Source organism: Choloepus didactylus (assembly GCF_015220235.1).
Source record: "Choloepus didactylus isolate mChoDid1 chromosome 25 unlocalized genomic scaffold, mChoDid1.pri SUPER_25_unloc1, whole genome shotgun sequence".
In the NCBI taxonomy this organism is placed as follows: domain Eukaryota; kingdom Metazoa; phylum Chordata; class Mammalia; order Pilosa; family Megalonychidae; genus Choloepus; species Choloepus didactylus.
The window spans coordinates 4761664-4789349 of record NW_023637606.1 but is presented as its reverse complement, the minus strand read 5'-3'; the positions used below and the strand labels follow the sequence as shown (position 1 = coordinate 4789349).

Sequence of the window (27686 nt, the reverse complement as noted above, 5' to 3'; positions counted from 1 at the left end):
TCTCACCATCATTGGGAGAGAAAGGTGCTCTGAGGGAAGCTTTGCTATAAATCCCTACATAGCATGAGAGCAGCACCTTTTTCCTTCTGTCACCAGCCAGCCCTAGAACTCCCGAGCCCTGGAGTTACTGGGACCGGAGGAATGGCTTTCATTGGTGATCGTCGAACATTTTACACGAAGAAATGTCCTTCCTCTCTGTCTCCACACCCAGACAACCCCTCAGGGACTCATGTGTTTGCCCTAGGGTCAGCTCAAAAATAGTTTATTAGAATTTTGTAGGGCAGCAGGAGGTTTTTTGATACTGTCTCGTGTAGAGACGTTTCATGAAGAGCCTGCTTTTGAGATTGGCAGAGACTGATTTGAAATCAGAGTGGCAACAACACACCAGATCTCCCATGTGAAACAGCCAGCTTGGATCTGTTTAAGTTCATTAGTTTCCACGCCTTCCATTTCAGAGGTCAAGCCACTGCCTAGGACTTTATAACCTCTCCCTCCCAGTAGATTTTCAGGCTCAAATGAGGAAATAATGTAATTTACAATTACATTTTATAACATCCCCAAACCCCCTACCTCCAAAACCAGTTTGTTGAATTGGAAATACGACTTATTTCCTGCTGCTTCTTGAATGCTTTTATAGCCGTGGGTCTTGAGGGCAGTAAATCAACTGTACAGTTTTAAGTTAGAGGGAGACCTAGAGGTGATTGAACCCACCCTGTCCTTCTCCAGCGTCCTCAGCAACGAGGATACGGGCCAGGCTGGGGCAGTACCAGCTGCAGAGCTCACCACCTCGCCTGGAGAGTTCCCCCTCGGTCCCATCCTAGGGGACCTGTCTGTTGGCCCTGACGCTTCCTCCCCACGGCAGACAGACATGCTCCCTCAGATCTTTGAGCTGGGAGATCTCACCTCCGATCTTCCCTCCTTTGGGCTGACCCTCCTACGGCTTCGTCCCCTGGCCTCTGGCTCCCTTCTCTGCCATTCCAGCTCCTGGGGTGTGTCCCTCCAAAACCCGGGCTCCATGTTCGTCAGGGGTGGAGCCACACACAAGTATATCCGCCCGTCAGCTAGTGGTGGTTCTGCGGGTAATTGGCACCTAGCTGTGACACTCCCTGCCTGCTGAGATGTCCGTCAACGCCACCCCTTCCCCCCGCCCCAGCGCTGCCACACGCCCAAGCTGTGGGGACCACCCCGAGTTCCCCTGAGGTTGACGGGTCCCACACATGCCCTTCTGTGGTCCTCAGGCAGGAGCCCAGGTGGGCCCTGTGCCTTCCCTGCAGCCCTGACTTACTTAGCACAGCACACCAGGACCGTGACACTCTCAAACTGCCCGTTGGGAACCAGGAACTAAGTGTGAGGGTTTGCGTGACACAAGACAAAGCTCGCCAAGTAACTCAAGCAAGGCTCGAGGGTCTGGAGATTTGCTTAGTAGTTTAATTGAAGCCTTAAAAAGGCTCCACAGAATTGTAAATGTCTACTCGGTGGGTAACAGGTGACTGGGCTCTGCCCATCGGCCTTCCAGGGAACGGTGCTCGTCAGAGGGTGAGCAGGGGCAGAGCGCACCCGGCACCAGGATCCCTGGCCGCAGTTCTGCAGGGTGGTGTCGCTGTGGGCCCCAGTGGGCCTGGGGCGGGGCCAGTCCGCAGAGGGCACCCCCTCGCTGCATGCGCTGCTTTTTCAAAGGCCACGTTTGCTCCTGCACAGGCACGAGGCCACAGCGCCACGCGGAATCTTTGGGGAACACACAAGGAAACATTTACGCTCTCAATCAGCATGACAGTTGTAATTTATGTGGCAGTGCCCGGGTCCTGCAGCTGGTGTTTTAACTCCCGTCTTCCCTGCCAGCCAGGAAAGCTGAGAGGAAGCAGGCGCCGTTGCACGGCCTTTCTCAAGCCCGAGTTCATTTGCCTCGGCTCCCTTCAAAGGGTCTCCTGAGAAAACCCGGCCTCGTGTCTTTCCATTGTACTGATCCCCAGAGTTTCAATCCAAATGTTTTTCATTTTAGTTTTTTTTTTCAAATTGCACAGCAGTTTCCACTGTCTGGTATAAGAAAAGCATCGTGAAGTATTAGTAGCTCAGTATCCCACTATCCAGAGATAAATTAATTCATTCTTGAAGTGGTTAGTTACAAAAGTCATGCCTGCGTGCCAAAAACATTTAAACAATACAAGAATCTATAAAGGAGATGGTAGAGGCCACTGTTCAGGTAAGAAGCCCCCAGGTAACCTATCAACAGTTTTTCTTCTCTGTCTCCTGATTTTTTTTTCCTGGGTTATTTCTAAACATACACAGATTTGCATTTGCTTTTTTAAAAAATTTTTGGTTTGTTTATTAGAGCAGTTGTAGGTTTACAGAAAAACCATGCAGGAAGTACAGACTTGCCAATGGGGTTGCTTTTAACAGAAATGGACTCACACTCACATGGCCCACAGCTTGCCTTTCTTCACTGGTGGGCACGTCATGCACTTCACTTCCCATGAGGGGCAGCCCTGCCTCTTTCTCTGTCACAGCCGCATGGGCACAGCCCGGATACCTTGCATCCTGACCTGTCCAAGCCCTCCCCTTTGTGGGCACCCAGGTGGTCTCGGTTCTTTGCCGACCCTACCAGCACTGCGCTGAGCCTCTTCCCACCTGACTTTGCATTCTCATGCAAGTATTTCTAAGAACGAATTCCCAGACGTGCCGTTTGGGCGCACTGGGCGGTTACATTCCCTTTCTGAATCCCCTCTGCCTGGACAGAAAGGCCACTTCATGGCCTTTAAAATCAGAAGCCGATCAGACGCAAAGGAAATGTTGATTAAGAGTCCCCTCATAATAGTTTTGCAACCACCTGTTAAAGCCCTGACGCCTTTTTGGCAAGCTCAGTCCCACAGAGGACCCAGCCTGGGGTTGAGCCAGAGCCCGGGACGTGTGGGAGCTTATGGGTCCCCAAGCCTGTCTCACCTCTGGCGGAGGTCTAGGGGCCAAGCATGGCCTGCAGAACTGGGGCCCACTCCCCACTGTTGACTTTGTGGTATCCAAGCCTGTTCTCCCACACAACTTCCATTTGCCTAAAGCACCTCCAGGGGCCTGTTAGGGAACCAGCAGCTCATGGCTGGTGGTCCCAGGATCCTCCCCACAGTCTTGCCCAAGGGAAGTGTCACAGGTGGCAGCAGGGCCGGTCCCCTCTGCCCAGGGCCTGCCCCGAGGAGAAGCGTCGCGTGAACACAGTGGTGGGGGGCTGCTTGTCCTGTTTATCTGGGCTAAATACGTTGCTTTTCCTGTTTATTCTGTTTTAATAGGAGAAAGAGCCCCAGAAAAATGAGTCTAGCAGTACATCTGAGGAGGAAAACTGTGAGAAAAAAGAACAAGTTGCACAGCAAGCATTTGTGTTTGGGCAAAACTTGAGGGACAGAGTGAAGGTATGTGATCGGAGGGTTGAACTAATGAATTGTTTGTTTCTGTGCCTCCCCCAGGTTAAATAGCAAATTCCTCTTCCTTAAAAGGGGCTGAGGGACTGGGAAGCAAGGGGGGCGGGTAGCCTCTGACGAATGCTGGCGGCCGTCCCTGCTCCCCCGCTGCGCGCCCGGCTCCTGGCATGTGTGGCACCGGGCGGCCTGGCTGGGGCTCCCCCACCTGCGGTTGACCTCGGGAGCTGCCTGCCGCCCCTCCCCACTGTGAGCCAGATGCAGCGGTAGCTTCTGGCATCAGGCTCCCTCGTTCTCCTGGTGGCAGAGACGGAGGAGACCGAGCAGGCCCTGTCCCTGAGAAATGACGTTTTCAGAGCGGAGGAGAAAGCAGACAGCACATTCCATTACTTTTAACATTGCCAGGGAGATTTTTGTTTCCTTGTTTGAGGGTTTCTCCACCTCAGCACTGTTGACATTTGGGCCCAGATCACTCTGTACTGGGGGGTGCCGTCCTCTGCATTGTATGGTGTTGAGAAGTGCCCCTGGGCTTCACCCAGTAGATGCTGGCAGCACCTCCAACCCAGTCGTGACAACCACAGATGTCCCCCGACACTGCCCAAGTGTCCCCTGAGGGGGCAGAATAGCCTCCATTGAGAACTACTGTTTTGTTTTTTTTCCAACAAGAGTGAAAAAAAAATGCTGTTTTCTCTTCTCCAAGGAGGCGGTGGTGTCTGTCACATCCTGGCCGCCTTCCTAGTGTGTCGGTCTCATCTGGGACTTTGATTCAGGGTGGGAGAGGCTGGCATGGCAGGATAATGGCCTGGGACTCCGGGCAGGAGCTCAGGGGAGCCCAGAGCTGGGCTGCGCCGCCTTCTTCACCAGAGGGAGGGAATGTCCTTCCGTGGCATTTCCAGCCCTCATCTGGCAAAAATCATCTTTAGCAGCCCAAGAGACAGTGTCAGGGCAATGTCAGGAGACGGGGTTATCATGGCAGGGTGGGGTGGGGTGGGGTACTGGCGTCGAGTGGGCACAGCCCAGGGATGCTGCCCACTACCCTACAATGCACATCCCTACCCCAGAGAATGATCCGGCCCCAATGCCAGCAGTGGGGAGGTAGGAAACCCTGGAGTGAGGAGACAAAACTCTGTTGTATAGAAAGAACGGACTGTGCTGTCTGCTTTCTCCTTCGGTTTTCACCATCCAAGGGAAATACAAAGCCCCCATGAGACTTGAAAAATAGGTGTTTATGTTGCCGTGGCTTTAAGACAAAATAATTAGTCCCTTAGGGGCTGCTCTCTACAGGGAGAAAGACACAGGGTTGGGGAACCTGACCACCCCCACTAGGGACGGGAACCTGACCAGGCTTGACCACTGGCTCTCAGGCCAGGCCGAGTCTGTTCCTCGAGTTAGAAAGAGTGGGCACTTAGAAATCGGGTCGAGGCAGTATTTTATGGGAGTCAAGGCCCTGCCTGGGCGTTAAGTCTGACTGTCAAATCCCAGGTTCTCCAGTGAGGACAAGCCAGTTTCCTGTCCCCCTTCAGAGCTCTCACAGGGCTCCTGGAAGGTTGTTGTAGAACTTATTTAACGGAATTAGCGGAACACTTGAGAAAGGATACTTTTTCACGTTCACAGTAAACCCCTTAAGGCACCAGGTCTGTGTTCTCTCGGTAGAGCAGCACTGATGAAATGCCAACAGGATGCCAGCTTGAGTGATTTATCTTTTTTAACAAGGTAGAAAAACCTACTGGTTTCTGAACTGTTTCTGTATCTTAACAGTCAAAAGCAAAGAAAGCTTGTAGTGCTGAAGTGAATTACAGCCTCCCTGCCCCTGAAGTGTACACGTGCACAAGTGTATGTACGTGTGTGTGACATTCCAGAGGGTGTCATTCTCCGGTGTTTCCTTTCTGTTTCCCAGTTAATAAATGAGAACAGTGACATGACTGACATGGAGAACGCCGGACACCCCAGCTCCGAAACGCCAACCGCGACAAACTATTTCCTTCAGTATATCAGTTGCAGGTGAGTGTCTCGGGCCAGGCCTTGTGTGGGGTAAACCAGCTGCAGGGAGGTAGCAGACCCTGGGACCAGGGCTGAGCCTGGTCTCTCTTTGGGGCACAGGGTGAGGAGAGGCAGATGCACCCCAGAGGGCTTGGGAGAGCCGTGCTGTCAGATCAGGCTTGTCCTGGGCTCTGGCACATACCGAGGGCAGGACCAGAATGCAGTGAGGCTGTCCAGGGGCATGTGGAGGACACAGCCATGTGGGCCTCACACCCAGAGTAGGACCGAATGGGCAGTGGGGCGTCTTCTCCGGTGGCACAGGTGTCCCCTAGGTGTTGCAGAAGGAGAGAGCATCTCTGCCTGGGGGACGACCAGCAGGTTATGAGAATGGGGTCTTTAGCCTCAGAGAGGCCTGGCGTGAGCGGCGCCCCCGCCTCTTAGCCATGCACTCCTGGTTGGAGAGCTTATCCATTTTTTAAGACACACGGCGGCATTTCAGAGCGGGAGGGGTTCATGGTCTTTGGTGTCTCACGTGGGAGGCACCACAATGGGGCAGCAGCTGACGCTGGTGGAGTGCTTGGGGGCTACAGTCCCTGGGCCCAGCGCCTACCGAGCGTCCCCCCGTTTACCTTGCCAGCAGAGGGGTGGGGGGGTGCTCACGGGGTCAGCTGCTGTAAGAGACAGAGCTGGGCTTCCTTCCTGGGGGTGGATGCTCCCACCCGATTCCGACCCCTGGAATCATCTGCAAGCAAGGGTGAGGCCTGCCTTCGGGGGGTTAGGGGCAAGTGAGCCTGGTCAGGCAGGTCACATGGTGCCTGGTGGGGAGTAGTGCCCAGGAGAGGCCAGCAGAGGGTCCATGTGTCCGTCCTGACGCAGCACGGCCTGCAGACACACCACTGACCTACCCCACAGTGGGAAGGGCCAAGTGGGGCCTTGGCCTGGGCTGCCACAGGCAGGCCTTTGGCTGTTGTTCACTGACTGTGCGCACAAGTGCATGTGTGCCGTCCGTGTGCATTTTCGTGTGCATGCGCATGTGCATCCATGTGCAGACACACAAGTGGCTGTGTTTGCCGGGACCTGTTCCCATTTGACGTCCCCGCACTCACAGCTCGCCCTCTCTTCAGTTCAGAGAACTCGGCCAGCAGTGCCCACGCCTCCAGCAACAAGTTCGTGTTTGGCCAGAATATGAGCGAGCGTGTTTTGGTGAGTGGCCGTTGTCGGGACTGTGCTTCCTGGGCACTGGAGAGGGTGGAGGCAGGTGCCGCCTGTGCTGTCTGAGGAGCACCGAGAGCCCAGGGCTGGGCTGTGGGGAAGGGCTGTCCTCTCGCCTCTACCGGGTCTGGGTGAGGCCCTCAAAGCTGTGAGGCAGAAACCCCCTGCTCAGGCAGAGCAGGGCCGAGAGCCACTGTCCTGATGCGGGGTCTTTCTCTTCTGCAGCGATACCATCCGCAGACCCATACAAACCCTCCCTCTGCCCTGTGTGCCTCCCTTTCCCCACAGAGCCCCCCAAAGTTAACTGAGGTCAGTTCAGATGCCAGCAGGGAAACCGCGGCTGCCGAGTCGGGGTCTGAGTCCGCTTCCCAGGAGGCCACCCCTGAGAAAGGTACTTGATGGTCCTCCTGCCTTGTGGGATGCTTGCGGGTTGGTTGGGTGGTAACAAGTGATGGGAAACTGTCCGCCGTGCCCTGCCTCACCCCAGTGGTGATCGCCACCCGCGAGCCAGCTATTGGACCAGTGTCTGAAAGTGGTGACACTGGGGTCTCATTTTCAGAGAGTGGAAAGTCAGAAGTGTGCAGCTTAAAGAGAGCGGGAGCTCCTTGTTGCTGCATGGGGGCAGGGGACAGGGCAGGGGATGCTAAGGCGGTCATTGCCCGCTTCCGGTGTGCTCCACGGCAACCGGAGAGGGAAGTTTCTCATCGGCGACCTCTGTCCTCTGTCAATTGGAAATATGGGAGGTCCAGAGCTGCATGGCAGCTCCCGCATGGTCTCCCTGCAAATTCTGAGCCTGACTGCTTGGCGCGTTTCCAGGGTCCGCTGCGGGTCCCAGATGGGGCCCTCCTGGGTGGCTGGCCCCGTCAGGGCCACACCCAACTCTTGTTCGCCTGAGAGGCATGTACTCCCCCCGCACCCGATAAATAGTCACTATTGTTCAGCTGATGACATTTCAGAGTCCCTGGTCGAGTCGGCAGCTGCCTACACCAAGGCAACCGCGCGGAAGTGTTTGTTGGAGAAAGTGGAGGTCATCACCGGGGAGGAGGCGGAGAGCAACGTGTTACAGGTGAGGTGGGGCGGGCCGGCCTCCGGGCTCTTCTGTGGGGGGCTGAGGGGCCAGGGCCATCCAGCATCCGGGGACCCAGCCCTCTGGGGGCCTTCATCTAAGGAACGTCTTGTTTTGCTTTCTGGAGCAAAAGGGTCTGTTTTGAGACTTGGGATTACACAGACTGTCGTAACAAACACCTTCTCTTACCGCCTGACTCCTGTGAATACTTGTCACACCAGCGTCTGGTGGTATTCTGTGAGGGGAAAAACACGACAGCTGCAGCCAGACCTTCGCTTTGCCCTCTCCCGTCCCCGGGGCACCGTCATGGCCTCTTCACCCACGCGTGCTGGCGCACGTGCCTGGAGAGCCGGTGCAGGGTGCGGGGCCCACGGGAAGCTGCATGTTCTTCAGTCTCTGTCACAGACTCTGTTTTGTGGGTTTTGTTTTATTAATAACAGCTTTGTTGAGATAAATTCTCATACCATAACAGATTCATCCTTTTAAAGTATATGGTTCAGTGGTTTTTAGTACATTCACAGAATTGTGCAGCTGTCACTGCTATCTAACTTTAGAACATTTATATCCCCCCTCCTCCCCCCCCAAAAAAATGAGCAGTCACTCTCCATTTCCCTGTCTCTGCCCCTGCAACCACTAAGCTGCGTTCTGTCTCTGAGGATTTGCCTGTTGCGGACATTTCGTTTGAATGGAATTGTACAGTACGTGACCTTTTGGGCCTGGCCTCTTTCATTCAGCTTGTTTTCACAGTCCATCCACATATCAGAGTTTCATTCCTTGTCATGGCTGGAGAATATTCCATCACACAGAAAGACCACATTTTGTTGATGGACCTTGAGTTATTTTCCTTTCTCTTGGGTATATACGTAGGAGGAGAGTTTCTGTATTTAACATCGTGAGGAACTGACAGACTGTTTTCCACAGCGGCTGCACCGTTTTCCATTTCCACCAGCAGTGTGTGGCTTTCGGTTTCTCTCCGTCACCAGCGCCTTTTACTCTTTTTTATTCTAGCCATCTTAATGGTTGTGAAGTGGTGTCTCGCTGTGGTTTTAATTACATTTCTTTCACAATTCTTTTTTTTTTTTTTTTAATAACCTTTTAAAAACATAAAATCAGTTCTTAGCTCAAGAGCTGGGCAACAGACAGGCTGTTGCACGCTGACCCTGATAGCCTGTGGTGGCGAATGACATTGCGGGTTGGACATGAGACCCCCAGGGTCGGTCACAGCGGGTGCCGGCCCGGCCGGGCTCCTGCTCACCAGGGGGCTGTCGTGTGTGTTCCAGATTCAGTGCAAGCTGTTTGTCTTTGACAAGACCTCGCAGTCGTGGGTAGAGAGAGGCCGTGGGCTGCTCAGACTCAACGACATGGCCTCAACAGACGACGGGACGTTGCAGTCTCGCCTGGGTGAGCCGCACAGGCGCTGGGGGCCTCCTGAGGCTGGGGAGGGGGTGGGCCCCGTGTGGGGGGCCTGGACCAGGCAGGGGTTCAGAAGGGGTCGAAGGGGCAGGGAGACAGGTCTCCCAGGGGAGCCGCCAGCCCCCGCCCCCAATGGCATCTCTTGTTTCTTAGTGTTAAAGAGGATTAAAGTACCTAGCGTTTTTCAAACTTGTTTTTTATTATAAAAGTCGTGCCTGTTTTAGGGAAACAGAAGAAATCAAACATCAACTCTAAATCTTCTAAAGAGAGAAATCTCTGGTCACCTTTTGGTGGCCCGTCCGTGGCTTTTCCTTAATTAAATGAGGCAGTTTTATTTCCTGCACTTCTCACATTTCTGTGAGCATGTTCCTGCATCAACTTTTCTTGAAAAAATGCAACTGTTTTTGAAAAACTACTACATTAATATTTCATCGGCAACTAATGCATTTAGTCATTTCCCTATTGATGGCCATTTAGGGGGGGATCCTAGGTTTTTTAGCTGTTATAAATAAAGCTACGGGGCCAGTTTTTATACCCAAATCTTATTCCCAGCAGGATATTGTTACAAAAATGAATACGTGCATACAGGTATGTGTGTGTACTCGTATTTGAAAAAAGTCAGCATTTCTGTGAAATGTGTATTATTTGTTTTATCTTCCTGAATTGAAGTCATCTCCCAGCCTTTACAGAGATGTGGCTCTCTGGCCCCATGGTGGCTCAGGCTGCGTTCCGCAGGTGTGTTTGCACACACCTGATGCTGGCACGGGGCCAGGACGGTCCCACCTCTTTGGGCACCACACTGTTTTCCCCCATGGACGGTCTCTTCGTTTATTTACTTTGCATTTTTTTATTCTGGAAATTTCCATACCAGTGTGCACGTAGTAAGCACAGTACACTGAGCCCGCTGGATCAGCCCCTCTTCTTCAGTCCCCTCCTCGTGACAGCCTTGTCCCATCCCCACGCTCCCTCCTACCCCCCCAGCCCCCTGGAGCATTTTCCGGGGAATCGCAGGCTCCCTCTCCTGTCACCCACACGGCCTCAGGCCTGCTTCCCGACCTCCCTCCAAGCCCACCTGCTTCTCGGTGGCACCTCAGACCCGCGAGGCCAGGCTCCCAGGGCTCGGGGAAGTGGGCACGGGGCCATCCCATCCCAGGGGCTCCCCGGGCTGGCCTAGCCACCCCTTGCCCTGGGTGGCCGTTCTATATCCCTGGCTGGGCCGGCGTGCTTTGGACCCCTCAGGACCTGCTCTGTGGGGAGGGCAGGGCTGGCAGGAAGAGGAGAGGCTGCTTGTGCATGGGGTCTCAGGAGCCAGGTGGGCTCAGGCACAGACCTCAGAACCTGAGGCCAGCAGCATGGACGTGGGCACTCCAGGGTGAACACCTGGTGTTAAAGTCGTTTCCAGGGAGGACAGGTCTTTCCCCAGCTTTTCCTCACTGTGCTGCGCACACACACACACACACACACACCCCGCCCGCCCGCCCAGTCTTTGTCTCCCTCTTGTTTCTTTCTCCCTCCTGATGGAAGCTTTAAGAAGCAGTTTGCTTCACTCTCTCTCCACTAAGAGAACCACAGGGATGGGGCTGGGGCTGGCCCGTGAGTGGAGGCCGCTGGAAGTGAGGGCTGGGCCAGGAGTGAAGGGGCCAGAAGTGGAGGTGATGGGGAATGTGAGGCCAGGGGTGGGAAGGTGTTGGGGTGGGGAGCTGATGGGATAGGGGGCCTCCCCCAGCCTCAGGCTTCTCCCCTCGTGCTCCCAGCCAATCTCCCCTTCTCGGGAGGGAGCCTCGTCTTGTCATCTGACAGTGAATCTTATCCCCTTTCCAGGAGCCAGGCCCGGCACTCTGGCTGCCTGTGCAGTCTGCTCATGCCACTGTGGCCTTTGGGATAGTTCCGGAACTGGGGAGGTGTGCCCCTTCACCCCACATCAGGCAGGGGGTGCCAGGGCCAGCTCCCAGAGGGTGGGGTGGGGGCCCTTGCGCAGCCGGACAGGTGGGCGGCTTTACCACATCTTGGAAGAATCCCAGGGCTTTGCCTCTGATGTTGGGATTCCCTGCAGGTGGCGTCTGTCTCCACAGCTGGGTGCGGGGGGGCTGGGGGGCCCCAAGGGCAGGGCTGAGGGTCTTGTCACTTTGCAGTGATGCGGACCCAGGGCAGCCTGCGGCTGATCCTGAACACCAAGCTGTGGGCCCAGATGCAGATCGACAAGGCCAGCGAGAAGAGCGTGCGCATCACGGCCACGGACGCCGAGGGCCAGGGCGTCAAAGTCTTCCTTGTCTCGGTGAGCCTCGGCGTGGGGCGCGGGGCCGCCACCACGTCCAGATGCCTCTTGTCCCCACCAGCATTGGGGTGCCCCCACGCTGGGCACCTTCTGTGGCCCCAGCTCATGCCTTAGATGTCAGAATGGGGTATGGGGGTTATCCTAGATCTGCCTGAAAGGAAAGCCCACGATGGGCGGAGCTTCACGCTCTGCTGTCCTGGACTGGGGGGACGTGGGGCTGGGGGCATCAGCCCACCGTCCTGGGCGGTCAGGTTGGAGCAGGACTCTGGTGAGGAGACAGATTGGCCTCGGGACTGCCTCAGCCATGGTCTACAACACGAGTCAGCTCTCTCCCAGCCCCACCCGAGGGTGCAGGGTTGACACGCTGCCTGCTGCTGGGATTGGTGGATGAGTCCTCGTCCACCTGGGAGAGCAGCTGGGAGTTGACCGGCTTGAGTGATGTGCTCAGGGGCAAAGAGGGAGGCCTGTGTGGTCACCCAGCCCCACGGCGTGCATGGTGGCCACATCCAAAAGGCCAGACCCCTGGCCACATGGGGCCTTGTGGCCGCCTGGGACTGTAATGTCCACTCCAGAGAGGGCGGCCAGCTGCCCGACCAGGGGGAGGTGGGGTGCCAGAGCTGCCGCGTGGCCACAAGGCAGAGGGGGCGCTGCGTCACAGGTGGGCACCTCTGTACCTTGTCACCCGGCACTTTGCCCCGCATCTCAGGTGGGAGAGGCCCCAGCCTCAGGCCCGGGAGGCTCACCCAGCCCCTCTCGCTCACAGGCCAGCTCCAAGGACACGGGCCAGCTGTACGCAGCGCTGCACCACCGCATCCTGGCCCTGCGTAGCCGCGTGGAGCAAGAGCAGGAGGCCAAGGAACCCGCCCCGGAGCCGGGGGTGGCCCCGTCCAACGAGGAGGACGACAGCGACGATGATGATGACGTGTTGGCTCCCTCGGGGGCCACTGGAGGCGGTGAGCAGGGCGGGGGCCGCAGCGGGAGGCAGCCAGGCCACCCCTGGCCACAGCTTGAAGATCTGGTGGCTGCTTGGGGCCCTGCACCCCCTCCGCCATCATCGAGCAGCGGCCCTGGACTTTTGTGGCCCAGGGAAGCCCCGTGGGGGGCAGGGGGGACGCACCCGACAGCGAAGGGTCTGCTCTCCCCACAGGCGCTGGTGACGAAGGGGACGGGCAGACAACCGGGAGCACATAGCGGCTGGGCGCCCGGCTGCACGTGAGGCTGCTGCTTTGTCCGTCTGTCCGCCCGCCCACCCGCCCCTCCCCGCAGGCAGCGTCGAGGCGCGGGACTCGGGAAGCGCCACCCGCCGGGTCCGCCGCGCTCTGGGCCCGCACGTCCTGTTCACACGCAGACTCGGGGGCTGCCTGGATGTGGTCTGGGACATGAGACCTCATCATATTGATGAGAAAACGAAAAAGAACATTTCTTCTCTCCCCTCCTTTGAATTGAAATGGCACATTAAGACTTGTCACGGCTTCTCACTGGGGCTGGGGGACCTCGTTTCTTCAGCCCCTCGTGTCGCGGGCCTCTCCCCACCACCTCCACTGGGCGAGCAGGCACGGCCCGGCCAGGGCACAGGGGGGCAGGGCGTGGGGGACCCCGGGTGGGGGTGGGTGGGCCAGGCCGTGTGCAGATCACGCCACCCCTCCCGGTGGGCTCAGCAGGCCTGGGTCCCCCACCCCAGCACACAGACGCGTAAACACTGGGCCTGCTGGGCATTGAACTACTCTCTATCTCCCCTTTCCCCTTCTCATTTGGGGTTTACATTTTGCAGATCTTTTTTTTTATTTTCAAAGGGTCTGTTTTCGTTTTCTTACATTTCCTCAGATGCTCTCGTGTGCTGAGCAGGTGCAGCTCCATCGCACTCCTCGTGGCCCTGGCCTTGGGGCTGGGGCCTTGTTGGGGGGCTGAGAGGGCACTTGGCTGCTCTAGGGGGACCCCTATTCGTTTCCCACCCTGGGTTCTTCCAGGCCGGGTTGTGGGATGTTGAGGGGCTGGGCCCTGTTGCCTCGTTCTGGACAGAGTGTCCAAAAGGCCTCTGGACTGGGGGGTCCCTGCCCATCTGCCACCCTCCATCCTGGCCCCCCCGCCGTGCCTGCCTGTCCCCAGGCCCCCAGGTGCACGCCTGCCTCCCGCTGTGGGGCTGGGGGCCCTGGGAGAGGAGGGGACCCCTGCAGGCCTCTCTGTGGGGTGTGGGTCGGGGCTGGTCCCAGGCAGCAGGTTGCACCCACACCCCCGGAGGATGGAGAGGAGGCCTCCCCTCGGCCGGACCCCACCTCGTGGGTGCCCTCGTGCGTCTCCACAGCCAGGGGCTCCCAGCCCCTCACGCCTGAGCACTGAGAAGACACTAGAAGAGGCCCCACCACGAGACCCAGCCACAACTCTGCTTTAAGCCTTAGCCGACTAGTGACAAGTAAAACCAGATAGCGCCCATGTGTTTTGGAACATTTATGTAAGATTGTCATATGAAATGTATTTGGGAACTACATTAAAACTTTTAACTAAAACCCTGACCTCCCGCGTGCCCCAGAGGCCTCGGAAGCTGGCGCACCTGGGCAGGTGACCCGACGTGGCTGCCTCCCGAGACGGGCCTCTGTCCCTCAGCCTGCTGCCGCCCAGGGACACACCGGAGGGGCCGGGCGAGCACCCTGAGGCCTGGTACTGGTGCTGCAGGGCCGGGATCCCCTGGACAGGGGGAGGGGACCAAGGCGTGAGGCCTTGGGGTTCAGCACGGGGCAGGCGGGGGGCCCCCGAGCCCATGACTCATCGCCCTTTGTTGCTTCCACCTGGTGGCTGGACAGGGCTTCCCTGGCAGTCCAGCCAGTTCCACGGCCTGTCCCCACGCAGTCCCCTCCAGCCCTCCCCATCCCCGGGCCCCCTTCCCCTGCTGCGGGCGCCTCCCAGAGTCGCTGTGGCCCGGGCTCAGCAAGGGGCCGGCAGGGTGCGGGGCCGGGGGGGTGGGGACACCGCTCACAGCCGCCAGGCACTGGTCATCATGGCCACGAACTCCTCGTCCGTGTCCATGGAGGCGCTCACGCCGCTGTAGTAGTCCTGGAACTCGGCCAGCGTCACCTGGGGGCAGGTGGGTTACAGGTGGGGCCTGGGGACCGTGGCACGGGGCAGAGTGGGGTGTGGCGCAGGGCACCCACCTGCCCATCCTTCTCGGGGGCGTCGAAGTTGTCCAGGAAGCGGCGGAGCACCTTCTCCTCTGTCCACTCCCCGCTCTGCACCTTGGGGTGGGTGCGGCCACTGTACATCCCACGGAGGTCATCCACGGTCACCACGCCGTCCCCGCTGCGGTCCAGCTTGGTGAAGGCAGCCGTGATGACTGCCTCCCGGGCCGGGGACATGGGGGGCTGGGGAGGGGGCAGGAGGTGGTGGCCAGGGGTCCAAGGGTGTGAGGCCTCCTACCCCAGGCGGCGAGTACAGAGAGCACCCGCACTGTCACCGCGACGCAGACCTGCCCCATCCCCAGAGGGGGGCCCAGAGCCCAGGCCTGCAGGGGCCCCCAAAGCTGCCTCACCCGCAGCGCCCGCAGGAACTCCTCCAGGTCCAGCGTCCCACTGCCATCGCGGTCCCAGCGCTTGCACACACCCTCGGCCTCGGCCACATCCAGCATCAGCCCCAGCTCAGCCAGGCCCTGCCGGAGCTCCCCTGCATCCAGGGACCGGCTCCTGTCCCGGTCCAAGCGGCGGAAAAACCTGCAGGCAGAGGGCACAGCTGGGGGAGGGTCCTCGGGCCGGGCCTGGGACAGCAGGGCACGCGGGGCACTCACCTGGCCAGCCCCTGGATGCCCGAGGCCCCTCGGGCCAGGCACTGCGCCCGCAGCTTCTCCACGGTGGCATCCACAGAATCCATGCTAGACGGGACGGAGGCTGGGGGACACCCACCCTGGTCAACTGCCCCTCGCCCGCTCGCCTGGCCTTTCTTTGTCTGCACTGGAGCCGTCCTGTTCCGACTGGCCCCCTCTGGCCTTGCCCAGCAGTAGTGGCGCGTCCTGTCTGGCGGGACCGTTGCTAAGGGCAGTGGCTCAGGAGACTGGGAGTGGCCCCAGCTGTAACCCTCCCGGTGCCACACGGCTCAAGGCACAGCCTTTGGCGAAATCCAGGCAGCACCAGCCCTGGCGCCTCCCTGGCCATCCCCCACTGTGCACAGGCAGCCTGGGTGGACCCCAGGCAGGTTGAGGGCTGAGGCCCGAGTCCTTGTGACCCCAGGCCTGTCCCTCCCCCTCCCCCTCCCCCCAGGCAGCTTAGCCAAAGCCAGCGCTGACAAAGCTGCTGAGGGATCAAACTCAAAAGGATTCGAGGTGGCTCAGGGGCCCCAAGACCTCCTCCCCATCGCAACAGTGTCCAGTGAAGGCTGAGCCAAAGCAGCCAAGTCTTCAAGCCATTCTAACATCAACAAAGCAGTTTCTTTAGCACTTAGGAACCAGCCCGGGTTTCTTTTATCATCGCAGTTTTCTTGTAGTTGGTTATCAGTGTTCAGACATTATTTGCCGGAAACACTGGACCTGAGCAGAGACGCAGCTTTGACCCCAGACATAAACCAAGAGGACCCCAAGGTCAATATCCCACCAGGCCCTGAATTGGCCTGGACATCATTGCAAGTGAAAGTGGTACACCAGCAGGCACGGATGAAAAGTGACATTGCATTTCCCAGCACTTGAAACGTGGGCCCTATTTGGAGACTTGCCACCTGCACCTCAGAATCCTCAGAGGCTTTGCTAGCCCGGATTTATCTCGTGACGGCTGGCCCAAGTTGCCATTGCAGTTAGAAACCAACTCGTAGATTACAAGCGACCATCACAGTGATTCATGTCACCACCAGTGAGAGGCCATCGGTTTTCTGGAACACTGCAGAGTGGCATTTTGCCGCCAAAAATCCTGCCAGCTTGCTGCGATTCAAAATTCATCAGGTAGGCTGGGAAATACTTTTATCGTGTTTTCTGCTGTGTTAAAGGCATCATTTTTTTCTATTAAAAAAACTTAAAAATGTCACTACAGTTATTGTGGCTGCGTTTTGGCATCCTTTCATTTTTGAGAGAGTTACGAGTTCCAGCAATAACCTTGAAAACTTGGAAGAGGCCCAGGGCCTCCCAAGCTGGAGGCCGTGTCTTACTTCCCCTCTCTGAGCACCTGGCATAAGCTTCCCTCACTATTCTGTCTGTCCCCCTGTCCAGCAGTGCCCTGCCTGGACCACGAACACCACAGTCACCTCTCCAGCCCCCACGCCAGGGAGAAAGGATGAAGGACCCAGGCTGAAAAACCATCCGGTTTATTCTTGAGCACAGACAGGCCCCAGCCTGCCTTCCCCTCGTACAAACAGGCTCCCCTCCGCTCATCCACCCAGAGGAGAAAATGGGGCCGTTGTTAGCTCACTGAGGGAGCATTTGTGAGACGCCAGGCGGGCAGGTGGCTCCGTCCCAAGGTGGGGACGGCCACTGACCTTTCCAGGCTGTCACAGGCCCTGCCCCTCAGCTATTTCTGCTGTGACGGTTCCCTGAGTGAGGAAGCAGGGCTGCCCGTGAGGCTGGGCAGAGAAAGGCAAGGAGATTCTCTCCTCAGCTTGATGGAAAGCAAAGCACCCTTATTAATGTCTCGGGTCAAGGAGAACCAGGTAGAAACAAGGAGTTTAAAAAAAATAGATTCTCTAGAGGATGTAGAAAAGAGACGGCTGCTTGCCACAAAAGCTAGACCAGCCAAAGGCTTCATCAGCTGTATTGGGGGGTCCTCTGGCTCCCTACAGGATCCAGAGATCCTTCCCCTTCCCACTGGGTCCCCTGGGATGTGCCAGGCAGTTCCAAGGCCCCAGGGACAAAGCAGAGAACAAGACAGAGACAAATCCCTGCCCTCTCAGAGCTTACACTCGGATGGGCAAGATGGATGATGGTAAGACGTTCCATAAAGAAAATGGGAATGAGGGAGTATTTCAGATGAGGGGGTCAGGGAAGGCCTCTTTGAGGAGGTGGCATTTGAGGGACAGCCCTGAGGGACAAGGAACCAGCCACATGGAAATCTCAGAAGAGCATTCCAGGCAGAGGGAACAGCCAGCGCAAAGGCCCTGAGGCAGGCCGCCATCAGGAAAAGGTTAAGGGCTGTGTCAGAGTGTTCCCAGCATTTCAGCAGCCCTGAGCCGTGCCTGACCCACTCTTCTTTCTGGGTAAAAGGTGGAGGGAAGGACAGAATTAAGAAAAAAACATATTACAGGATTCAAAAATCCACTTTCAATCGATGCAAAAGGACATCACATTCGAGGCTCCCAATTCTGGTCTGGGATAAAAGGTCAGCAATGATGGGGAAATACAGTGGGAACAAGAATCAGGGAAGGAAAGAAAAAGGTGAGAAAAGCTAAAATACTTGGAACTTGAAACCATCAGACCCACCAGAGAGAGAGAGAGAGAGATCTCAAACTCAGATGCTTTGGGGCAGACCTGAGAGGTAAGAAAGCCTCAGCTCAGATCCAGGCAAGCGTGGTCAAATCTGAAGCTAGAAATCCAGGCTTTTGTGTAAGTGCTGCCAGTTTTTCAATGAGGGTAGTTGATTCAAAGTTTAAAAATACTTCCGTCTGTTCTAAGCATCTGCTTGTGGCCAGGAACCCTCTGTGTCCATTCTGGAATCTGTGCTCACACTGTGGTCCCGAACCCCACAGGCTGGAGGTGGTCCCTGCCACCCTCCTCCCCAAGGCTGTTGGCAAGAGGTGGACCGGGCCCTCCAGGGTCACTGGCCAGCAGGGGCCCCAGGCGCTCGGCCTCAGCCAGGGCAGCCAGCAACCCAGCCAAGGGCGGCCGGTGGCGACAGATGTCCTGCAGCATCTCGGCCCGGGGCTGCAACTGCCGAATGAGCTCGTCTTTCTGCTGCACGGCGGCCTGCAGGCTGTGGACAGCAGCCTCGGAGGTCAGCAGCTGTTCCCGGAGAGCGGCGATCTCGCTAATGGGGTGGAAGACAAAGGTGGTTATGGCACCAGCATACCAGAGGTTCCGCCCCTCCCTGCTCCCAAGACTCCCCATCACCTTTAGTCCACACCCCTCCCACAGCCCCAAGGTCCCTCCCCCATTATAATTCTCTCCACCGCACTCCTCCTTCCAGCCTCTTGCATTTACGCTTGCCGTTCCTCCCCTACATCTTTCCCTACTTGATTTTTGTACAGCTTGGATGGCCCCTACTCCAGGAAGCCTCCCCTAATTGCTCCATGTTGTGACTGCCTGAAGGTGCCTCTGTCTCCCCCCACTGGCCCACGAGCTCCCTGAGCAGTAGATGCTCCATAAAGATGAACGAATGAATCCAGCTAGCCCTGAATTGTTTCCCACCTAGAAACCAGCACCTCCCTCTTCCCTGGCATTTGTCTCATCCCCTTCCATCTTCAGCTGCCAGGGGAGTGTCGGAACTGCCAAACGATTTTGTCCTCCTCTGCTCAAGAACCTACTATGGCTCCCTATGTCTACACCAGGGGGTCGGTGGTCCCTGCACTACTCCTGCACCAGCTGATCTTGCCACGTGGGAAAACGGTTTCTGTTTTAAGACAAGCAGGAATTCACACTTGTTTAATATCTCTCAACTAATAGACGAATTCAAGTTTTGGGTGTGGTTTTTTTTGCACAAGTTTTGGGTTCTTTTTGGTTTTGTTTTTGCAACCCCACCCGCAGTCCAGCCCCCACGTCTATGCACACAGTTCCCCCGGTCATTCTTCCCCGTCCAATCTCGGCTCCACAACCTACTCCCTCCTCGAAGAAGTTCTCCTGGCCGGGCCCGGGGCCTCACCGGTCCTTGGAGCGGCCGAGCTCCTCCAGGGCGGCACGCAGCTGCTGGTCGTGGCGGGCCAGGCGCTCGGCCTGAGCGCGCACCGTGCGCTCCGCCGCGTCCAGCCGCGCCTCCAGCTCCGCCGCACGCCGGTGCACGGCCGCCAGGTGAGCGTTTGCCTCGCGGATCTGCAGGGCGGGCGGCGCCGACATGGCCCCCGCCGCGGTCAAGGCCCGGCCACACCCCCGAGAGGCCCGGAACCGGCCCCGGCCCCGCCCCCGGGAGGGCCCTGCCCCCTGAAGGGCTCAAGGTCTCGGCGCGATTGGCCACCGCCTCCGTTAGACCCCGCCCCCAGGGTTGGCCGCGCCCTCCTCAAACCCGAGCTCCCTCACTGGTCCCCCCGCAGCTTGAAACTCCGCCCCTGATCCCGGCCGAACTCCAAGATTGGCCAAGGTCTTGGCAGACCACGCCCCCAAGTTGGCCTCGTTCCCGGGCGGCGCGTCCAGTTCAGGCTCTGGCACCGAGAGAGGCCCCGCCCTACTCAGAAGCGAACCGCTGGATTGGTCCGCACCCCGCGGAACAACAAGTCTGACCACGCCCCCTGAGCCGGCAGCGCTCTGAGCTCGGGGTAGCCCCAATCTCGGCCACGCCCCTCGCACAACAGTATAGCCGCGGATTGGTTAGGTGTCTTTCAGGTTATGCCTGCAGTTCTGGCCACGGCCCCAAGCCAAACGCGTACTTCCCCAAGCCCAGGGCTCGGACAATCCTCCTGTTGGACACAGGCCACGTCCCTCTAAGATCCTTGAGCTAAAATTGGTCAACTTCCTATTAGACCCGCCCCCTAGGCATGGCCACACCCCAAAATAGGCGCACGCGGCTCAGACTCCAGGTGGAGGACGGGCCACAGTGCGTAACCACGCCCCCTAATGCTGGCGCTGGGAGTGGCCACATCCCCGCCATGCCCCGCCCCATAATCATGTATCGCTCCTATCAGGTGGAGCCCCGCCCCGTCTGTGCATACGGATTGGCTTCGCTCCTAGATTAGGCCCCACCTCCTGCCATCCCTAACGTACCCGTCCTCTGAGCCCAGCTTAGTAGGACCCGTTTTCACTCGTCTTGGTCGGCCTCAGTTTCCCCTCCAGGAATCTGCGGGTAGTGCACGCGCTCTTCCCTTACGCCAGCGCTGCCCCCGGCGCGTGCGCACGCCCGTGTCCGTGTCCGCGGCGCTCAATAAAGTTGCGTGCTTGTTGTCGTCCCCGTCTGAGCGGGAGGCTGAGCGCGCCGCCCGGGAAGTCTCGCGAGAGCGAGCGGCGGCTGCTCCTGTGCGCGCGGGACCGGTGGGGTCGACGGGGGCCGACCCGGGGCTCGAGGCCATCATGCGGTCGCTGTTTCAGCAATACTGGGACATCCCCGACGGCACCGAGTGCCACCGCAAGGCCTACGCCGCCACCGGTGTCGGCGGCGCCGTCGGTGAGCGCCGACCGGGCCCGGAGGGCGGAGGGCGCGGGGAGATCATGGGGTCGCTCGGGGCTGTCGGCGGGGGTCAGGGGCCCTGGGGAATTCTCAGGACGGCCCGTGGTCGTCGTCGCGGTGTCTGGGCCCGCTGTGGAGCGGTTTGAGTGACACAGACATTGTAGGCTGTCGGACAGGGTCAGAGGGCGCAGGGAGGTCATGGGGTCACCCCGGGCTGTCGGCGGGGGTCAGGGGTCCTGGGGATGTCCCAGGACGGCACGTGGTTGTCACCGCAGCGTCCGGGGCCACCTTGGGGCTCTGGGTAGGTGTGTGTGACATAGACAGGCCTGGGGCGGGCTTCCAGCAGGGTCGGAGGGCACCGGGAGGTCGTGATCCATGTGACAAGCTGGCCTCTGAGCTCGTCGGAGGCGGTGCCTGAGTGCTGTGATTCTGTGGGAAGCGGGATCCAGACCCTGGGGACGTGGTGGCGTGGACAGGGTCACAATCAGGGAGCAGGAGGGTTATGAGGTTTTCCAGTGGGGCAAGTTTGGAGCTTATTTGACGGCATTCTGGATTGGAGTGTCTGCAAAGGGTACAGAAACTTGGTGATGTTTTGGAACGAACGAGGCTTTTTGATGGTCAAGGGGTACTGGGCGGTCGGGGACATCTGAACTTTTCATTGGGGCCACCCACAGAGTACTGAGACCTAGGGATCATGGGGGAGGTGGGCCAGGGGCTGCTCTAGAGGTGGCATCGCTAGGGGCACAAGGGTCCCACAGCCCTGGCATCCCCCACAATGGGGGCCCCAGAGTCTCGCCCCTTCCAGTGCCCGAGCATTTTGCAGGCGTCATCTTTAATTCTCATTCTCCCTGAAAAGTAGCGATGATGGCTTTGGTCACCTGTGTTTCTCTGGCTCCTGAAACAGTAGTGCCTGGTGGAAGTTGAGTGTCCATTGGGAGCCATTTGGATTAGGGTAGACTTAATGCATAACTGTCAGTTTTGGAGGAGTCTGGGGGGGGGGGTCACTGGGAGAAAGGGATGAAGGGGCAGTCCCGGGGTGGGGGTGGTGGGTGTTAAGTGGAGTCTGCGTGGAAGGTGAGTTGTTGGGAGAGGTGAGGTGGGGTCCGATAAGTCTTTAGTGGGGCGCATGGAGCCGCAGAGTGCTGGGCAGGTCACTGTAGTCGGGGCTCTTAAGGGGAGACCCTGCAGTCATCATCAGAGACCCTGCAGAGCCCATCAGAACTTTATAGGGGATCTTGGCCATGCTTCTGGGGGAGGGGGTGACTGGAGGATCATGCAGAGGAGAGAAGTTGGGGTGGCAGACTAACCTTGGGGGGGAGGTGGTTGTGAAACTGAAAACGACACTGAGGTTGGTGCATGAGAGAATCAGCAGTGTGTGGAGGTGGACAGAAGCCCCAGGAGGCTGTTCGGGGGAGCCTGGGTGAGCCCTTCCCGGAAGTGGGGTGGGGGGGCTGCCGAGTGAGGAGCCTCTGGGGGGCTTGATGTGGAGAGGGCGTTGCTGGATCTGAAAGGTCTCGGAAGGGGCAGAGGGGGGACCTTTGACAGAGATGCCACGTGTGGGGGAGTCACTGGAGCTTCCAGGGGTCTCCGAGGGTTACTGTGTGTGTGTGCGCCCCGCATTTTCTCACTGGCCACCTCCACTCAACCTTCAGGACTTCCCTGAAAGGTGGTTCTGGGGCCCCCCCAAACCCCACTCCCTCATTCCCCGGAGATACCTTGTGTCCTGTCTGGCTTCCAGGCTGGAGGGGGAGGCCCTGGAGCACAGCCTGGTGCCTTGTGGGTAAACAGTAACTGAATGAATGAATGAATGAATGTCCCTGGGAGTCAGCAGCAGGCAGAGGAGTGCGGGGGCCCCTTTGAGGGGGTAATGAGGGGGTCTGTGGAAAGGTCTGCATCAGTAGAGACCCTCATGTGCTTGGGGGTTGGGGGGTCACAGCATCTGAGGAGTCATGTGGGGTTCAGGGTGGGGGGGGGGTTGGAGGGGGTCACCATATTGGATAATTGGTGGAAAGAGTTGGTGGGGGGCGGTCTTTGACTCTACAGAGTAATTGGGGGGCTGCTGGGTCATCTACTCCCAGTTCAAAGACTTCTGAGGTGACGTAAGATAGTGGGGTGCTTGTAGGATGGGGGTCGTTCACTGTCTCAGCCTGGGCTGTGAGCAAGAACCCCTCAGCCCCCACACCCCTCGGGGCTCCCCTGTGACTGGATTCCAGGGTGTCACTGCATTTCCTCTGTGGGTTCAGTGGAATTCTCTGGAATTCTCTGGAAGCTTTTAAGACCCTGGTGCCTGGGCCCAGCTTGGGAGGTGGTGACGACTCCTCTGAACCCTGGTGAAGAGCCTTCCCATCTGCCGGGGTGTCTGGGTATCTGCGTTGCTGGGCCGGCCCGGCAGTATAGCTGGGGGGAGCTGGACCAGACCCCCAGACCCTGCATGACCCTGGTGGGGGCAGCCCCAGCCCCTCCCTTCTGAGCCCTGCACCTGGGGGTCCTTCCACCTCTGCAGACAAGCAGGGACGCTCGGGTTTGTCGTAGGCCTGGGAGAAAGATCCAGAGGGTCCGTAGTGCCCTCACTGTAAGCGGTTTTCCCCCCACATCTCTGATCCTCAGTTTCCCCATCTGTGAAGTGGGGTTTGCCGTCTTGCTCCCCTTTGGGGTTGCTGTGAAGATGAGCCCCGTTGTCACATGTGAAGGTCCCATGGTGGCTACCTGGGCAGGACCCTGTGTGAGCTGGACCTGAACCCCAGCCGGGGGAGAAGGGGGTCTCCAGGAGGGGTGGGTGTTCCCAGGGTGAAGTGAGGGGTGATCCGGCCTGGGCTTTGGGTGAGACCCGGGCTCCCAGCCTGGCTCTGCTGGGCGGCCTCAGGCAGGTGCCTTTGCCTCTCTGAAACCTGAGCCTCTCCGGGCTCTTGGGAGGACAAGGGGGTGACGGCCACTCTGGCACCCAGTGGGCGGCACCTCTGCTTTCCCTGGGAGGGGCTTGCCCAGGGTGTCCCTGCTGGTAGTGGGTGTCCCGTCTGGGGAGCTGGTGGGAAAGGAAGGCTGTAGTGTCTGCTGTGAGCAGGGCCAGCCAGGATTGGGGGGGGGGTGCTCCCCGGGTGGTCTGCTGGGGAAGGGAGCCGGCCACATGGACCCCAGTCTGCCCATCCACCATGGAGGGGCCAGGATAAAACCTCCGCCCTCGGCTCCGACCCAGCCCTGGCCCCGGGCCTCTGGGTGAGAAAGCCAAATGTCAGGGGGCCCGGGGTGGCGGCCGGGGATGGAAAACCTGACTTGGGCCAGAAGGCCGGGCAGGCGTGGGCACAGCTGGGCCACACAGGGCCATCCAGGTGCTTGCGGATGACAGGCCCGGGCCCAAGGGAGCGGGGCCTCTGCCAGGGAGGATCAGGCCGAGCCGCCCGGGGCCCCAGAGGAAAACGGGGCTTCTGGTAGGAGCTGGGGAGCCAGGCTGGGCCGCCAGGGCCCATGGGGGGTGCAGCTGTGGCATCTGGCTGGGTGGGCCTGGCCATCGGAAAGGGCAGGGGCATCAGGGGAGGCAAGAGCCCAGCGTTTGGAGCCGGCAGGCCCAGGTTCAAATCCCAGCTCTGCCCCGGGCGGCTGTGGGCCAGGCCAGCTTAGCCACGTTCCAGCCCCGGCCTAGGCAGAGGGCCTGTGCTGGGGGCCGCCGTGGGGGCTGTGGGGGGGCCATGAGGGTGAGTGAGAGAAAGGGCTGGTCTGCCAGGAGGAATGGGGGTCTCAGGTGCCAGCGGGGCCCCCCCAACCTTGCTCCTCTCGTCTCCCAGGCCTGGTCGTCTCTGCCTACAGCGTCACACTCCAGCCTGCGGACACCTTCGTAGAAGGGGTGGCCAGGGCGGGGCGGTACACGTTCACCGCAGGTGAGTGGGGGCCCCTGGGCCCTGTGCTGGGAGTGGGGGGCATCCGATTCGCTCTGGGGGCGCTCCCGGACCAGCCGGACAGGACCTGGTTCTGGCATGTTCTGCAACCACCCCAACTCCCTCAGGGATGGATGTGGGGTGGAGGGGGAGTCAGAAAGTCTCGGGGTGCGGCACTGTGCCCAGATGGGGTGGCCACCAGCTGACCAGCAGCGTCTGTCGAGATCCGGCCTGGAAGCTTCTCCTCCCCAGGCTCCCCTGCAGCCCCCCGGGGTCCTGACCCGGTGCCCACCCTCCCGTCTGCCCGCAGCCGCCATCGGCGCCATGTTCAGCCTCGCCTCCTGCATCAGCGCCCAGGTCCGGGAGAAGCCCGACGACCCCCTGAACTACTTCATCGGAGGCTGTGCTGGGGGCCTGACCCTGGGGGCACGCAGTGAGTGGACCCCCCCACACCCCCTCTTCCTAGACAGGCAGAGCAACCCGTGATCTCTGCCAGTCACCCTCTCTCCCTCCGCACAGGGAGCCAGTGGGGGGCTTGGCTGCAGTGCCCAGCGGGGACCAAATGGATGGGGGGACATAGGGCAGGCCGGGCAGGTGGACGTGCCGAGTTCAGTGACGATAGCGGCCGCCGCCTGGGGGCCCTGCTCAACCTGCCCGTCGCCCCTGCTCTCACCCCGTCCCGCTCTCCCCCTTGCTCACCCCACAGGCCTCAGGGCTTTGCACAGTGGCTCTGCCCTCGTGTCCACCTCTCCCTCCTTCTCTCGCCTGTGTGTGCAGCCTGACGCTCCCCTGCCACCCTCACTCTGCCGCCCCCTGCTCTACCATCCACACCGTTGTCAGAGAGGGGGGTCCCTGCCTGCCTCAGCCCCCAGACCGTGCTGGCACAGTCTGTGTGGATGAACGCAGGCGTGGCGGGGCAAGCCTCTCAGGACCCTCACTGAGGTCGCTGGGGAGAGGGTCCTGTCCCGGGGGTCCTGCCTGAGCAGAGCGGCGGCACTGCTCCTCCTGCCCTCCCTCCCGGCAGCTCGAGGCCCTGGCGACCCCGAGTCAGTGCCCACCTGTACCCCGGCTGCCACGAGGGGAACCCCTGAGCCAGTCCCCCTCGGACAAATGGCCCTGACAGCCTCAGGCCAGCCTGAGGGATGGGGGGCTCCATGGAAGGTTCCAGCAGGCAGAGAGGTGGGGTGGGCACTATGGGGAGGGGCCCACCCTCCCTACCTTGGCCTTGAGACTCGGGGTGCCCATTTTTAGGGGTCTTATCTGCATCCTCCCCGAGCCCCCGCCAGCAGACACTTGCTGTTCTTCTTGGTTCAGGGGGTCCGGGGGTGGGCAGAGAGGAAGCTGAGTCCCTGCAGTGGCCTCGCCCCACCCCGGAGTGGGGCAGCACAGGAGTTTGCTCTGTGCCTCGGTTTCCTCATCGTGAACACCTGGAGGCTTGTGCCTTAATCTCCAAAGAGCCCGTAGCTCAGGCCACACAGGAAATCACTCTGAGTCCGCGTGGGTTGGGGGAGGGGGTGTCCTCTGGGGTCCCAGCCGGGGCGGGGGCAGCCGGGGCGTCCCGGGCAGGCCTGACTGACCCCCACTCCCCTCCGTGCTCACAGCTCACAGCTCCGGGACGGGCGCTGCCGCCTGCGTGTGCTTCGGCACCATTGCCGCCCTGACCAAGATTGGCCGGCTGGAGGGCTGGAAGGTGTTCTCGGAGCCTAAGGTGTGAGCCGGGACACCCCCCGAAATAAACTCTATGGCTACGCGTGTGTGTCTCTCTCCCCCTCCAACCCCTTCCGCTGCTGGCCAGGCCCCATCCCCCCGACGGCTTGGTGACCTGGCCAGGAAGGCCCAGGGCGGTAAGACTTGGCCGGGACGCCCCCAGGTCGCTGTCGAGGCTGCCGTTGGCTCCTGCAGGCGCCTGAGCACGATCCGGCCACCCACGGCCCCTCCACAGGTCACGGGCCGCCCCCTCCTGGGCCTCCCCCCACCGCCAGCAGCGCAGGTGGGCAACGAGCCCGGGCCTCCACCCTGCACCCGGCCCCTGCTCCAAATTCCGGGGCGTTGGAGCGGGGAGCCCCAGGGCCTCGTCCCTGCCGGTCATGGGGAGCAGGACAGGACCCCATGGGCCCAGGCCAGCAAGGGGCCACGGCCAGGGGCAGCAGCTTCCGTGGGCCCAGCCCCTGGGTTTCTTCCAGAACTCGCTCAGTGCTCCTGGCAGCCGAGAGGGCGGCCTGGCGAGCCCCGACGGGCCGTAAATCAGGGCTCTGGGGCAGCCCAGGCCCGGCCTTCCCGCCATGGCCCGCAAACGGCCGTCCCTGCCCCAGACCTCCCCCAGTGAGGCCTTTTGGGCTGCGGGGGCCCAGGCGCCAGCTCAGGGCTGTGTCCAGGTTTGCCCGCCTGAGCCCGGACTCAGGGTCCCTGGAAAAGGATGAGACCCCTGCCCTTCCGTGTGGGGATCAGGGGGCCCTCCCAGCGGAGCAGCCGCAACCCCAGCTCCCACGCTCTCCTGGCTCTGTCCTGTCCCGCAGCCAGTGGCAGCCTTGGTCCTCCGGCCTGGCAGATGGGAGCATCGGGGTCCCAATTCCCAAAGGCACCGAGGAGGAGGAAGGCGGTTCCTGTTGGGGCCGGCAGGGGGCAGAGCCCACCACGGCCAAGGTCCTGGCCATCCTGTCCCCTCCATCCCTTTCCACTCCCACCCGCCCTGTCCGCAGCAGCCGGGCCGTGATGGTGCTGGGAGCGGGCCTGGTTGTCATTCCGCACGCAGCCAGCGGAGGGCCGGGTCCCTGGGGCCCCACAGCCAGTCGTGGTCATTTCCCAGCCGCCTCCTGGCCTCAGTCTCCCTGGTTGAGGGGCTGCCCAGGCCTGGGGCCGTGCTTGCTGCCAGGGCGGGAGTGAGGCTACCAGGCCCCCCGGAACGGGCTCTGGGGAGCCCTCCAGCCCAGATCCCCTTCCCCATAAACATTTACTAGGACAGGGGCCACGGGGCTGACTTCACTCCCTTCCCACACACAGACCCCATGGCAGGGGGGCCCTGCCAGGTTTCTAGAGCACCCAGCCTCCCACCCTCTACTCCTCCAGGGGCCCCACGTGGGGCAGGGCTGGGCCTCTCCAGATTTTTCCCTGGGGCTTGGTAAAGGCCTTCCCAGTCCCGAGCGGTCTGGGATCAAAACAAAGGGAGGAGCCTGGGGGTGGGAGTGGGGTGGACACAGCCTCCTGCAGGCCAGGAGGGCTTCCTGGAGGAGGAGGTGGTACGGAAAGGCAGATGCAGGAATGAAG

At 60.0% G+C, this 27686-nt stretch overlaps 4 protein-coding genes across 10 annotated transcripts in view; 2 read left to right on the top strand and 2 right to left on the bottom strand.

Moving 5' to 3' along the window:
- RANBP3 (RAN binding protein 3) overlaps positions 1–13851 on the top strand; it is a 58954-nt gene extending 45103 nt beyond the window's left edge. For 5 of the 7 annotated variants that reach the window (XM_037824292.1, XM_037824289.1, XM_037824287.1 and 2 more), the window contains 9 exons: positions 3276–3395; positions 5299–5402; positions 6506–6584; positions 6882–6984; positions 7535–7659; positions 8940–9060; positions 11205–11347; positions 12111–12300; positions 12495–13851. In XM_037824292.1, the coding sequence (XP_037680220.1) occupies positions 3276–3395; positions 5299–5402; positions 6506–6584; positions 6882–6984; positions 7535–7659; positions 8940–9060; positions 11205–11347; positions 12111–12300; positions 12495–12538 (1029 nt within the window). In that variant the 3' untranslated portion in view covers positions 12539–13851. The remainder of the gene's footprint in view (positions 1–3275; positions 3396–5298; positions 5403–6505; positions 6585–6881; positions 6985–7534; positions 7660–8939; positions 9061–11204; positions 11348–12110; positions 12301–12494) is intronic. The other 2 variants (XM_037824288.1, XM_037824294.1) reach the window with 1 other exon arrangement.
- Positions 13778–15435, bottom strand: CAPS (calcyphosine). Its single transcript, XM_037824295.1, has 4 exons — positions 15120–15435; positions 14868–15045; positions 14494–14700; positions 13778–14416 (listed from the first exon to the last, which is right to left on the bottom strand). Exons 1-4 carry the CDS (start codon positions 15200–15202, stop codon positions 14315–14317), a joined length of 570 nt encoding a protein of 189 aa, XP_037680223.1. The 5' UTR covers positions 15203–15435; the 3' UTR covers positions 13778–14314.
- Positions 15436–16602: 1167 nt separating this feature from the next.
- Positions 16603–19313, bottom strand: VMAC (vimentin type intermediate filament associated coiled-coil protein). Its single transcript, XM_037824296.1, has 2 exons — positions 19102–19313; positions 16603–18270 (listed from the first exon to the last, which is right to left on the bottom strand). The coding sequence occupies exons 1-2, from the start codon at positions 19290–19292 to the stop codon at positions 17967–17969; spliced, it is 495 nt and encodes a 164-aa protein (XP_037680224.1). The 5' UTR covers positions 19293–19313; the 3' UTR covers positions 16603–17966.
- A 725-nt stretch (positions 19314–20038) lies between these two features.
- Positions 20039–26172, top strand: NDUFA11 (NADH:ubiquinone oxidoreductase subunit A11). Its single transcript, XM_037823992.1, has 5 exons — positions 20039–20074; positions 20121–20550; positions 24333–24425; positions 24733–24855; positions 26024–26172. Exons 1-5 carry the CDS (start codon positions 20039–20041, stop codon positions 26134–26136), a joined length of 795 nt encoding a protein of 264 aa, XP_037679920.1. The 3' UTR covers positions 26137–26172.
- Positions 26173–27686: the final 1514 nt, after the last annotated feature.

Bases quoted from the DNA above. Each gene is read 5' to 3' on its own strand.
- CAPS (XM_037824295.1), bottom strand. From the start codon at position 15,202: ATGGATTCTGTGGATGCCACCGTGGAGAAGCTGCGGGCGCAGTGCCTG. The intron at 15,046-15,119 runs GTGAGTGCCCCG...CTCTGCCTGCAG, and splicing joins GGCATCCAGGGGCTGGCCAG to GTTTTTCCGCCGCTTGGACC. The intron at 14,417-14,493 runs GTGGGTGCCCTG...ACCTGCCCCCAG, and splicing joins CCCCCGAGAAGGATGGGCAG to GTGACGCTGGCCGAGTTCCA.
- VMAC (XM_037824296.1), bottom strand. From the start codon at position 19,292: ATGTCGGCGCCGCCCGCCCTGCAGATCCGCGAGGCAAACGCTCACCTG. The intron at 18,271-19,101 runs GTGAGGCCCCGG...CCACCCCATTAG, and splicing joins CTCGGCCGCTCCAAGGACCG to CGAGATCGCCGCTCTCCGGG.
- NDUFA11 (XM_037823992.1), top strand. From the start codon at position 20,039: ATGCCCCGCCCCATAATCATGTATCGCTCCTATCAG. The intron at 20,075-20,120 runs GTGGAGCCCCGC...CTTCGCTCCTAG, and splicing joins TCATGTATCGCTCCTATCAG to ATTAGGCCCCACCTCCTGCC. The intron at 20,551-24,332 runs GTGAGCGCCGAC...CTCGTCTCCCAG, and splicing joins CGGTGTCGGCGGCGCCGTCG to GCCTGGTCGTCTCTGCCTAC.